General features: G+C 33.2%; 1 protein-coding gene across 1 annotated transcript in view; it reads right to left on the reverse strand.

Moving 5' to 3' along the window:
- The window catches only part of LRP1B (LDL receptor related protein 1B), a 1,933,320-nt gene that overhangs the window by 272,254 nt on the left and 1,647,677 nt on the right, over positions 1 to 13,389 (reverse strand). Inside the window, exons 48-51 of the mRNA XM_024122386.1 lie at positions 6,362 to 6,475; positions 5,969 to 6,118; positions 3,382 to 3,504; positions 1,471 to 1,590 (exon numbers count right to left, since the gene is read on the reverse strand). Coding sequence (XP_023978154.1) covers positions 1,471 to 1,590; positions 3,382 to 3,504; positions 5,969 to 6,118; positions 6,362 to 6,475 — 507 coding nt within the window. The remainder of the gene's footprint in view (positions 1 to 1,470; positions 1,591 to 3,381; positions 3,505 to 5,968; positions 6,119 to 6,361; positions 6,476 to 13,389) is intronic.

Here is a 13,389-nt window from a genome sequence, read left to right on the forward strand (position 1 = left end):
CATGTTCAACCTGCTGTAAATTGGTAGTCCTTTTGTTAAAATTAAACAGGGAACTCTACTCAATACTCTGTAATGGCCTATAAGGGAAAAGAATCTAAAAAAAAAAAGAAAAAAAAAGAGTGGATATATGTATATGTATAACTGATTCACTTTGCTGTACACCTGAAACTAATACAACATTGTAAATCAACTACACTCCAATAAAAATTTTTTAAAAAAGAAGTATTTAATAGCAAGGAGAAACAAAGTAATTAAAACAGACTGGCCAGTCATCTAATTAATTAATGGTTTCTTTTTCCTTTCAGAGGTTTTCGATAGTAATCTTTCTACATTTAACTTTACCTGTTGTATAACTAAATTGTTTCAGCTGTGTAAATAAAAAGTAGATTTTAGGTGGCTTAATACAGGAAAATAAATTGCCTACTTTCTGAGGATATCTCCAATTTTATGCTACATACAGAGAACTTCATTTTAGTGTGAACATTATAAATCTTATATTCCTTTATCCATGATAGTGACCTAAATAGCAGGCCACAACTCCTGAAAATTTAAAAAATGTGTTAAGTACACTTAACTCCATAAGTGAGCCTTACTCTATGACTCATGTCCTTTTCTCTCTTAAATGAGAACAATAACAGTTATGAAATAGGGTTGATATAATCAACAAAGAATATATAGCTATAGGTACAAACACACATATGGAAACAGATAAGAAAGATAAATAGACAGACAGACATGTAAATAATTTACTAGAATGCCTGGCCAACCATAACAAATGTATGGAGATTAGGTTGCTTCCTTCTTTTACCTCTTAAAAAATTCATTTAATAATTAAATTTAAATTATTTGTTAAATGTCCGTGATTAATTAAAAGCAATCACATTGGTTTTTATCCAATGTAGTTGACGTATAGTAAACATAGACATTTGACTCTACCTCTAATCCTATAAAGCTGAATGTTAAAGTACATTTTAAAATCATATACAATAGCCTGCTTCCTTAATTTCCATTTAAAACAATTCAATAAGCGTAATTACTATAATACACAAACACACAACATGTGTGGCTTATGGCAGTATAAACCTGCATAGTAAATTTGGATGGTGACTTAGCAATACTTATCAAGAGCAATGAGAAAATTTTCAATCATTTGATCCAAGTAATTTCAATCATTGAGATCCATTCTAAAGAAGTCACTGAAGACTAGAAATACAATTTGCAAATACATTCATTGTGTCAATATTCAGCAAAAAATCCTAAAACTCTAATAGTAAATGTATATGTGAAAAATTGTAGACTGATAAGTTCTCATAAAAATAATAAAAACAGTTACATCGAAATGTATATACATATAAGCTTAATGTTAAGTTTAACAAAGTAAAAGACAAAGTTTTCTGTATACCCTAAAACAATAGAGCATATGTATCATACTCCTAAAAACTGAATGAGAACACAAAAGAAACAACTCACCACAAATGCTATCACTTTCATCTAATCCATCTCCACAATCAGCCTCTCCATCACAAATCCAGTGTTTAGATATACATTTTTGTGCAGAACATGCAAATTGATTCCAAGAACAAGAGGAACCTAAAAAAAAAAAAAAAAACAAGTAAAAAAACCCATAAGAATGTTTGTTTTAGGTGCAAAAGAAAAAATAAATCCTTTGAGACATTCTTAGGAAAGATCCAACTTGAGAAAGTTCTTTAGACTTTGCTAAAACCAGCCATCCCAAATAAAACAAGCCAGAGTCCTCTTCTCTATGACAGTGCTACAAAATTTTGACCACGGCTTGCATATTCCCTCTGAGTTATCCAGGTTATACAACATTGTTCCTTCAACATAATCTCACAGGGTTTGACTTTGAGCTAGTCAATATGCTGGTCACTCTCCCTAAGTACATTACTGTCTTTTTCTAACATGTAGGGTACAGATATAAAATAAATATTCCAAGTGTGGTCTAGTCATTTTTTCCTAATTTTTAATCTATTTTTGAACAGTTGGAGAAAAAAATTACATCCTAGGCAAGGTCATAAATATGGTGAACTCACCACCATATACATTTGTTTTTAAAGGTGACATGACTCAGGGGGTTTTAGCTTGATGACAAGCCATCAGTTTTGTACCTATACTTACTTAATTAACACTTTGATGTTTTCCTTTCTCTCCCTTGGGAACACTTAAATCTGACTAATAACATCCATATTCATTGGCATGGTGGCTGGTATTTTATTACCAAGTTATGTATTTATAATGGTGTATTCCATTTATTTCCAAAGTTTGTGATTGCTCTCCTCCACCCTTAGTCCATTTATCACCAGGAAACACCCAAGAATAAAATCCTACCAAATTAATATGTTCAAAATGTAAATGACTATAAAAATAAAAATTTGATTTTTATCATATAAACTATTTAAAAACTTTGTATTTTTATTTGAAATATTTACTAACATGACCTGTGAAAAGAGAGACATTTAGAAAAACTGAAGCCCAGAAAAAATAAAATTAAAGAAGATACAACCATATAATGGCTTCTGTTCCAGGAAGTATGACTCTACATAAACTATTTGTAAAGTTCTCTGTTAATCTCGTTCAGAATCTGGCTCTAACGTAAAGATATATGGCATCTTAATCAAACAAAATGCACCTTCATATTTCATGATGACATTTACTTTTATGGGACTTTGGCATTTCTTAGACAATCCATTTTTAATCTTTTCTCCTACTGTCTATTCATCACAGTGTTTGCTCTTTGTGTTAAATGAAAATAGTGAATATATGCTTTTTATGCTTTTTTAGGAATTTTTTGGCCTGAAAATCATAAAATCCATAAATTTTATAAAAATAAAAATTTAAAATGCTTTCTTACCTTGCCAAGTGAAATGAAATGTACACACACAGAAATTAGGATGTGGATAGTGATGGACAACAGTTTGAAGAAATCAAGTTTAACTATACTATTTAAATCTATACATGTAATTAATAGAAACATTTAGGATAATAATAGTCAATAAGAGGTAGGGACACTATAATGAGTTGTGTGAGCTAAATCCTTATTTTTCACAGCAGAAGGTTAATACATTACCATCTAAACTTAATAAGTCAGGAAATGAAGGTATAAATATATCATTTAGATTAATGGAGGTAACCACTAACAAAAATAGAAAAGGTTAAAAGAAAAGGCTGTATGGGAGATTGTTATTCTCCATTATAAGTTTTTCTGTTCTATTTTAATTTTTACCATTTTGTGATATTTAATCAAAATAAAAATTGATGCTAAAATCAATTAGAAATATTTTGTGTAAAATCTCTATGTAAGAGAACATCAGTATATAAATAATAATATAGTTTATAAAAGTAAAGCAAGATATAATGTCTCACCACAGTGGAATTCATCAAGTCCATCCTCACAATCTTTCTGACCATCACATACCCAGGTATTCAAAATGCATCTTCCACTAGGACAACCAAAATAATTTTCTTCACATCTCTGTTTGTTTTGAACTGTGATAAAATATAGAATTTAACGTCAAATAAATTAAATTAATCTTAGACTTCTGCAATATAGGTAGATATCAAAACAGTAATACTCCTTGAACTGGAAGAGGTAAATAACAAGAAAACTTAAATAAAAAGAGCTGAGCTGAGGACATTAAAGAAAGTCCAGGCCATGAAAAACAAGGAAAAGCTAAAAAACTGGCATAGACCAAAGGAAATCAGGGAGATATGATAACCAAATCCAATCTAGGATTGGATCCTGGATCAGAAAGAGGATATTAATGGAAAAACTTGTTAAATCCAAATAATGTGGAGTTAACAAAAATAAAATAAAACTTTTTATAGATGACTATAAAATGAGTAAGCCAAAGGCTAAAGAATCATTTTAGGTGGAAAATATTCTTAATTCCATACTTGTGAAAAATAAATTACATTATAAAATCATTAGTAGATTTTTGCTGAGAAAGTGTAAACTTGGTGTTCCATACTTAGTGGGTACATATGCTTTGACAAGATTTATATATGTATTCTCTATTTTAAGGAAGGAAGAAAAGCAAGTTGCAGTAGAATCTCTAAAATTGTCATACCTAACAAAAATATCATGAGAATAAAAAGTATCTGTATATAAAATTATTTTGTAAATTATATATTTTTCAGATTGTGGAGTATTATTATTATAACCTTCAAGAGCACATACAAAATACTAGATTTTTCTCTTTACTGGATGTCATTCGTCCCCTTGCACCTTCAGGTTTACATAGATTTAGTGACTGGCTCACAGCCAATCAGGAAATAAATCTTAGAGTACACATGGCATCACACTATAGTGATACATTATGACTATTTTAAGGTAACAAAAATTACCTCCATTCTATTTTTTAATGCCAACTTTGTAGATCTAATTAAAGATGAAAATTACTTTTTGAAGGAATTCATCATTAACACAAAAAGTCTTGATTGTGCTGGATGTCATGTTTTTTCTTAGGATATTGCCTAGATATAACCTAAGATATTTAGACTGACCTTTTACTGGCTTCCTGTTTGTCTGCCCACCTGTTTCATAAGTGTATATTAATGCCCCTTTCCTACTTCCCCAATATAATCACTATTCTCTATTAATGTTGAAAGTTAGCTTTCAAAATCATGTATTAATCCTAGAAATATATAGACTACAAATAAAGTAAAAAAATATATATTTACAAGCTTAATGGATACCTAGTTATACTGCCTTCAAAATAATTTTAAAAATTAACTATAGCCATAATGAGATAAAGAATTGTTGCAGAAGAAACACTGGAATAAGAATCTAAACACCCAGTTTCCATGAGTCTAAAGCAATTTTCTATATTTATTTAATGTTTTATATAATGAAGAATAGAGTTTAAAAAAAAAAGAAAAGATGTAGATTTGCAATGAGCCAGTGCCTCCAGAGAAGTTATCCAGTTCCTCCTAGGATACAGTGAGTCTTTTCAAACCCAAAAGGAACATCACAGAGTGTCACATACTGATGAGCAGTGGGGAAAAGAAAAAAAAGGAATCTGCTATTTCCCAGTTAATTGATTGATTATACACCATTAAGAATATCAATTCTTTAGAGTAGATCGTGTGTGTGTGTGTGTGTGTGTATTGTATACACTTGTGTGTGGAATACCTACAAATATAATTTCTTAAAATGTTTCAAAAAATTATTACACATCTACTAAGCATGGAAAAAAGTGACTGTAGCAGCAGGGTCAGGAGAAGGAAACAGCAGTATGAGAACACATGTAATAGTATACTACAAGCATATCTACTTTCAGTTATAGTAATTTAACATCTTTCTTTCTGGTATTATTATACATTTTAAAATTTTGTTTCCTTAAATAGTTAGAAAGAAATAGGTTCATGACCTTCTCATGGAAGGCATTCTCCTAAGAATGCAGATGATACTTTTCAGTGCTTGTGTAGGTAAAGATGGCTAATATATATAAATATACCCATCTGACATTGATCCAGTAATGATAACTATTATGTTACCCATACTAGCATGCCAAAAGATTGTGTAAACTGCATCAAATAGCCTAACTTGACAATACAAGCTGTATAATAACAGGAGTAAAGTCAGTGGTGAGAAACATAGCCTCCCTCCCTTTAGTCTATAGATAGTTTTCTCTCAGTATATACTACTTCTGTGAAAACTTTATAGATTACACATTTTAAGACTTAATCACCAACTTTAAAAGGATTAATGAGGAACTGAACATGAAAAAGGAAACTGATCCAAACACAGAACAGATTTCTCAAGTATCATTCCATAAGTCATTAAAAATATAAAGTGGCATGTCTAGCACAGGGTGATTATTTTAATTTAGTCTACAATATTTGTTTTAATCTGAGCCATTGAGTATCAAGAATGAAAATTAATAAGTTTATGCTATACAACCAGCCCTTAAATCTTCAAGGCAAAGACTGTTTTGTCTTCTAGAATTACCTGGGCATTTTAATTCATCTGAATAGTCTCCACAGTCGTTAGACCCATCGCATATCCAGGTTGGCAGAACACACAGTGAGGTGGAATTACATCTTATGAATCCTGTGGTTTTCACTCCAAGTTTATAGAAATATGTACAGTCTGTATTATCTATAAGGAGGTCAACAGAAAAATGAAAAACTCCTCATCTGCAGAGATTGTGAGCCTTCTATATAGGTCATAGAAACAAGAAAAGTTAACCTCATTTGAAGAAGTAAATACGCAATTATCCTACACAACAAGGGTTAATTACATACCAATTCTGGACAAGGTTCAGTGAAGAGTTAGACACTGTTCAATGTAATGCCAAAGGTGCACAGGCATGAACAAACAAAATGTAAGGGAATATCTTACTGCAGTTCTTTTCATCTGAAGCATCTGCACAATCTAGGTTCTGGTTGCATCGTGCTGATCTTGGAATGCACGTCCCATCTGCACAGCGGAACTCAACAGTGGCACAGGTTGAAACTAGAAAAACAGGTAAATAAACAAATGGATAGACGAGATAGAAAATGACTCCTTGCTTAATATTTTGAGTACTTTAATTCTTACAATTTTGTTTGGTTTTGCCTTTTTAACTCTGGGCAGTCAAACTTGACCCATAACCCCCAACAACAAGCTTGGGTTAGATGCCTCATACATCTTCCCCTGTCATGCTGTTCTTCCCTACATTGTAGTACTTATAATACTGCATTGCAATGGCCTGTTTATGTATCTCTCCCCCCATTAAATTGTAAGCAGGGACCGTGCCTTGTTTTCCCTATCATACCATATCAGCACTAAACCAACAACAACAACAAAATTAAATGTTGCTGAAACTTCTCTCTCCTTCCAACTTCAAAATACAAGGTATGACACTAAGCAAATGCCTGATTGAGTGCGTACAGAGAAATCCCGATCTGTTTGCTAAGAAGAAGTGAAACATTCCCTGCTATGATAAAAAGACACAAAGAGTCAGAGATTGAGAGGGAGAAACCAGAGTATTTGCCTTATCTACTCAAAGAGGGAAGAGTTCAGCACTGCTAGAAAGTCATCATGCTAAGTTATCCCCTTTCACATGGCCATATTACTAACATTGGTAGGAAATACGGATTCCTCATGCCAAGAAACATACAAATGTGGTATGACTTGTCTCTGTTGTTGGAAACTATGGCTTTCCAAATCCCTGCTATGCTTAGATGAAAATCAGTTTTGATATGCTATCATCATTACATATTCTTTGTACAGAATAGCTTATTCTTCATCATATATTCCTTTTCACTTTGCTTACACATTCATTACCATATAATGGTTTTCAGCAATATGTTGTGAACAGGTGCATGGCTCGTTCTGTGTTAGATTAACTTAGGTGAGATTTTTATTCCAAATTCAAATTTCCACAGGTTGATTATGTTAATGTACAACCTGAAGGGCTCTTTGATTATGCCACTTTTACTAGGGTTGATATTTTAAAGAGCCTATTTAATTATAAATATAAATTATATCAATTGTAAATGGTTAAAATGCTATCTTAAAATATGCAAATTTTATTCAAGGGTGTGTATGTCATTTGTATTTCATAATGCACTGCTCTTACTATATTTAATTGTATCTTGCAATTGTATCCTTATTTGTGTTTAAATGATGATTAGAATAAATGTTTTATTTACAATTTGCAATGGTAATTGCTTCACTGTTTTCTTCATTAAAAATAACATCATTTGAAACAGATAATGCCATTATAAGTAGAGATAAATACACTGTTCCAAACAGGAAAAAATAGATATTTTTCTTTTATGCCTAAATAAAGCAAAATCTCTTCTATATTCTTTTCTATTACATTTCACATTCAATATTTTTCAGTGGAAACAATAAATGGAATATATAACATAGAAAATAATCATGACAAGCATATACATTTTGTTTCTGACTTTGCTATCAGCAGTCTCCTATTAAGAGGTTGTGTTCCAAAAGATTCCTCATAATCCCGTTATTTAGAAAACAGAATTCATTTATCTGTGAAACAATATTCTAGATAGTGGTAATATTCCTAAACAAGTCTACAAAGATTTATCTCTAAGCTACTTGACGTGCATTATCTAATACTTGCAGTTAGAGTTTGGGATATCAGAAATCCTAATTCTGAAACAATGGGGGCAATCACAACCCATTCCACCATCTCCATCTCCCTCCAAACTTCCATAGAGAATCTTCTGTTTACATGGCAGGGAGTCCATCTGGGTGGGTATTGGTGGCAGATAAAGTGAAGAGGCAAATTATGACTCCATGAACATGCAGATGGCATGTCAGACTGTTAAGAGGACTGGAGATTCAGGGATTTCACAGTAATGGAGTTTCAAAAATGGTATTGGGGGCTCAGGTGGAAGTAAGTGTAAAGAATGGCTTATAAGAAGAGTGGAAATGTGGAGCAAGTAGAAAACGGTCTTGGATGGAATTCTAGGAATAAAAAGAGAAACAGAGGAACTCTAACCAGAAGAAAAGAAACTATAACTTTAAGGTTGAGAAGAGTGGTTAGGAAATAGTATTTAAGAGAAAGGCAAGGGGAAAAATGAGGTAGGGGGTCAGGCGAAAAAAATAAGGCTACTGAATCTTGGTGAGGAGGACAAGGGCAGCCTATTAGAGCGGGTGAGATGTGCAAATAGGGACCAATTGTCCCTTTACTTCTAATCCTATCTCTATAGATTCCATGACTTGATACAGAGTTTGGGAACCACGAGAGGGTTAAATAGGGTGATAAGTGGCAATGGAGTTGGACATATTAAAGTTGCACAATTCCATAAGCAGCAGGAGCAAGGTGGCTGTGGGGATTAACGTCTCCAGCATTTGTAGACAAGGAAAGACAGTCCTGGAACAGGAGAAATCCATGGGAACAGTGACAATGTCACTTCATAAGTAAGCAAATGCTTCTTCTGCCAAAACCTCTACCTCTCTAGTCCCTCAACCATGCTCATTTCTCATGTTGTTTTGGTCAGTCAAGTATTGAAATGTGTTTCACCCTTAGGGTGGGTCTTGAGGGAGAAAGGTGATGGGATCTCTAATTTGTCAAGTGAATATGAAAGCTTTCTGACAACTTTTCTTCAGGCTAAAAGTCCTGGAAAAAAAAGAACAGAAAATAATGTAGTCCAGATAAAGGTAACCTGAGTGGGAAATACTAGACTCTTCCCTCCAGATAGTACAAAGGAAAAAGTACACCTACAAAATGTGAGTGGAAATATACCACAGCCACACCAGGAGTAGCAACGAGATATGACAAAGGAAGATCTGACAGGGATGGTAGCTCAAAAGTAGCAGCAAGAGAGAAAGTAAAACCATTCTTTCCCTCATATACTTTCTTAATTTTCCTATTTAATCCACCTTATTTTCTCCATATCAGTTAAAATATTTAATCAGGTAGGAAAGATATAAAGTCGATTAGTCTTTCCCTAGTTCTTAGGATGTTCCTTGTAAATAACCTAACTCAACGTTTCTTTTCCAACTCTCCTACCCAGCCTGTAGCAAAGGGAAGGTGACAAGGAAAAAATACATGAAACGTGCTGTCATATCTCTTCTGTTTACTTTCAAACCACCTCTTTTATTGAATTCACTGCTTAGGCTCTAAAGATATGCGAACCTGGAAGGAGTGATTATTTCCTCTGCAGGCACGCTTATCCTTTTCCTTTAGCTTGTTGTTTGTGGAATCTTCAAAGTTTTGCTATGAATTTGGGGAAAAAAAAAAAGAAAAACTCACCAGCTGCCTCTCCTCTAGGTCATCTCAGAAGTACTTAGCTCTCCAGTTCACCTAAAGGTGTTCAGATGGCCCAAGGAAGTTCATGTACTTCTCAAAGGGAGTATATTCATCTCAACAGGGAGCGAAAAAGGGATATTATTCACTCTCTACAAATCTATTCACTCAAACTCTGACAAAACCAGAAGAGGAATACAGAATGAGAAACTTTCTGAACATCTCCTTAGATCCTCACCAGCTAGCTTGATGTCTAAAGCTCTCAGTCATGAAAGGAATTGCTACAAAGGGGCAGTAATAAAAGATTGATGAGGATTGGGGGTTTTGCTTTGCTTCCAAAGGATAAGAAACCAAAAATAACTCCTTGCAATATCCATTTCCACTCTGTAAATAGATTCTTTGACTTGTGGCATTAAAAACGAGTAATGTTAATTACTATTAACATCTAAATTAAACAAACAAAAACTGTAATAGTACCTCAAATAATTTACGGATGATTCCACCATAGCCTCTCTCCACAGCCTATCAAAATCTCTCTGTATTTATTGACATTTTTATTGTACTGTTTAAATTGTGTTATATTTTACTTTATTTACATTCAACAATAACACGTGGTTTGTGTGTGTGTGCATATATACATACAACAAAGCACTGCATCCCCATGTTGCACTGACTACAGAAACAAAGAAGGACTGACTGGAAGAAAAGCCTTGGAGAAATCATTCATTTCTCATTCTTCCTGAGCCTGTTCATGGTTCCTTTTCCTTCATTATCTTTTAAGTGCTGTAAGTGTCCATGTGTTTGACGAACACACTTGTGAATTAACGCTTTTTAAGAAAATGGCTTATGGAAAAAGGACCCAAGTAAGTCTTTCCTCTATAGCATGAAATGTGCCCTACAAGGATACCATGTGAACAATCTTAATATGAGAGAAAAATCAAATGTAAAAGATGCAAGTGTAATAAGCAACCTTTCATCTAAAAAGCTACCCATTTGTTTATCCTAAGGAAGTTAGTCCGTTTACTCAAATTTATTAATTTTTAATATGTAATATAGCGTGTGCTTGAGCATTTGCAGTTTCAAATGTACTGCACTAGACAGGGAGAAATTCAGGCATAAAATTTTGTTGTTGTTTCTTAAGATATCCAATTGTCATGATCTCTTTACCATTATTATCACAAAAGAAAAGTTTTGACAGAAACTTGATTCTCAGAGTAGTCCTGTCCAAGTATATGGTTGAGATGGTTATAACACAGAAATCGAGAGTTTAGATTAAAAAAAGGGGAAATAACATTTATTTTATTGTTATTCAGCAGTTGATATTGATATCAGTAGGCAGAATGAAACCTATCTACACTTTTGGAAGACTTAACGGCTTCAACCAGCCACGTAAGAGTTTAATAAACACATACCATGTACTAGGTACTATATTTCATAAACCCAAACACACTAATTTACTTACTGCTTTTCAAAAAAACCGTTTTCCAAGAAAATCCACAGTAACTGATTACATTTCCGTAGCTCTTTTTATGAATTTTGTTTTCAAATCTACTTTCTGTATTTATTATTCAGTTCCTTCACATTCTAGCTTGATATTTTTATTTTTATCCTAGCTTAAAGTTTTCATTATATTCTCCTTTCCTGCTTACAAATAACTAATAGAACATACCCATTTTCTGGTCTCCTTCTAGTTTCCTTTCCTCCTTTCTTCCAAATGCTTATCCATTTCCCTCTACTTACTCCCGTATCTTACTACATTTTATCATTTTTAATATTTTATAAATAATATGAAACAATAGTTGACTTAATTTTCAAATGTACTTGGCTCTTCCTAAACTACAGTGTCAACTTAGATAGTAAGCTACTCAAGTGTTTGGCCAAGGTCATATATAGTATAAGACAGCAGAGTAACTTCTCAGTCCTTTATCAGTTACAAAATAATTTGTACACATTCTGCCCTCTTCCTCAACTTTTTATAGCCTTCTCGTTACAACTGTACTTGACACATCTTTTCTTTACCATTAACCTTTTAAAAAAATAATCTGTATTCACTGTCTTTACTCTTTCACCATTCATATTCTGTTTCAATCCAATGTGATCTGGCTTTTCCTTGCCATTGCACTGAACTGACTCTCTTGAAGGCAAGCAAGAGATTATCTTCTATTTGCCAATTACAGCGGACACTCCAGTCTATGCATGCCCTCTTGCCTTCTCTGTAACGCGAACTTGTCCTCCTCCTTTGCGAAGCTCTTTTTATTAGTCCTGTGGTATACTTTTCCTTTTTATATTAGTATCTTTCATTTTTAACAGGACATTCTGATGCACTCCCTTAAAACAACTATTACACCATACATCCTTTGAGCTCTCTCTAAGAAGTCCAAAATCAATACGTCTGGTCTAAACCTACTACCTGAGCTCCAGATCTATATTTACCTATATACCTTTCAAACAGTTCCATCTGAATGTCTACAGGTGCTCCAACCTCAGAAAGTGGACTATGCTTATTATCTTATTCCCATCTCACACAAACAAAAGGCACACAAAAATAAATTTAAAAATTAATGAAAACAAATAATATTTTAAAAGCATACAAAACACACACACACACACACACACACACACACACACACACACACGTATCTCCTCTATTCCCATGCTTCCTCCATGTTTATTACTGCAAAAGACTTGTTATGCTACCTTTTAAAATGCTGTTATATCTGTCTCTCTCCTCTTTATTCTTAGCTTTGGCTGCTGTAATAGGCTACTGTTTTGTCCTTCTGATCTCAGTATTAGAGTTTTCATTCTAAAAATCATAGGGTTTATTTCTTTTTTAAAACTTTCTGGTGACTGCAAGATAAAGGTCATGTTCTTTAACATGGCACCAAAAAAGAATCTTCATTTCCTGGTTCTTTCTTCTAACTTGCCTCATTTTTTTCACCACTCCCCAATATGCAATCTGGCTCTAACCATATCAAATTACTTGCAGTTTTCATTATTGGTCTTTCTACTTGGAATTATCTTCTATTTTGATCATTCTACCTTATTTATACTTTAAGACTCAGCTTAAATTTAATCTAGTCTATGAAACCTTTCAGGATACACTCAAGCCCAAAACAACAAAACAAAACTGTGTTCTTAATAGTGCAATCATAGCACCTTATATTCATCTTGACCTGTTTAAATGACTATCTTTCACTTAGAGTTTGAACTACTTGAGGGCACACATAGAGCTTACAAATATTTTGTCTCAGTCTTTAATGAATTTTACCCAATAAGGTATTTCAATGGATGGAAAGTTTTTAAAGGTAAGTTGGTTTGGAAAGATCTGTTTGGTCCAGGTTTTAGGAGACCTTAAATGTCAGACTAAAAACTTGTCACTTATTCTGCAAACATTGGGATGCTTTATCTGGGAAGAGATAAAAAAGTAAATGTTTACATAGCATTTACTATATGCCAAGTTCTATTCTAATACTGATATACTTATTTAACTATTGTCTCTTTTTCTTACAGCTTGGGAAACTGAGCCACGGGTTGGTTAAGTACCTTATCCAAAGTCATGCAGTTAATGGTGGGGCTGGGGTCCTATCCCAGGTAGTCTGGTTGCTGATGTGTCACAGTCATTACTATGGTAAAATGTTAAATTGTTTTAGCATGACTAAAA

Source organism: Physeter macrocephalus, chromosome 2 (genome assembly GCF_002837175.3).
Source record: "Physeter macrocephalus isolate SW-GA chromosome 2, ASM283717v5, whole genome shotgun sequence".
Classification (NCBI taxonomy): Eukaryota; Metazoa; Chordata; class Mammalia; order Artiodactyla; family Physeteridae; genus Physeter; species Physeter macrocephalus.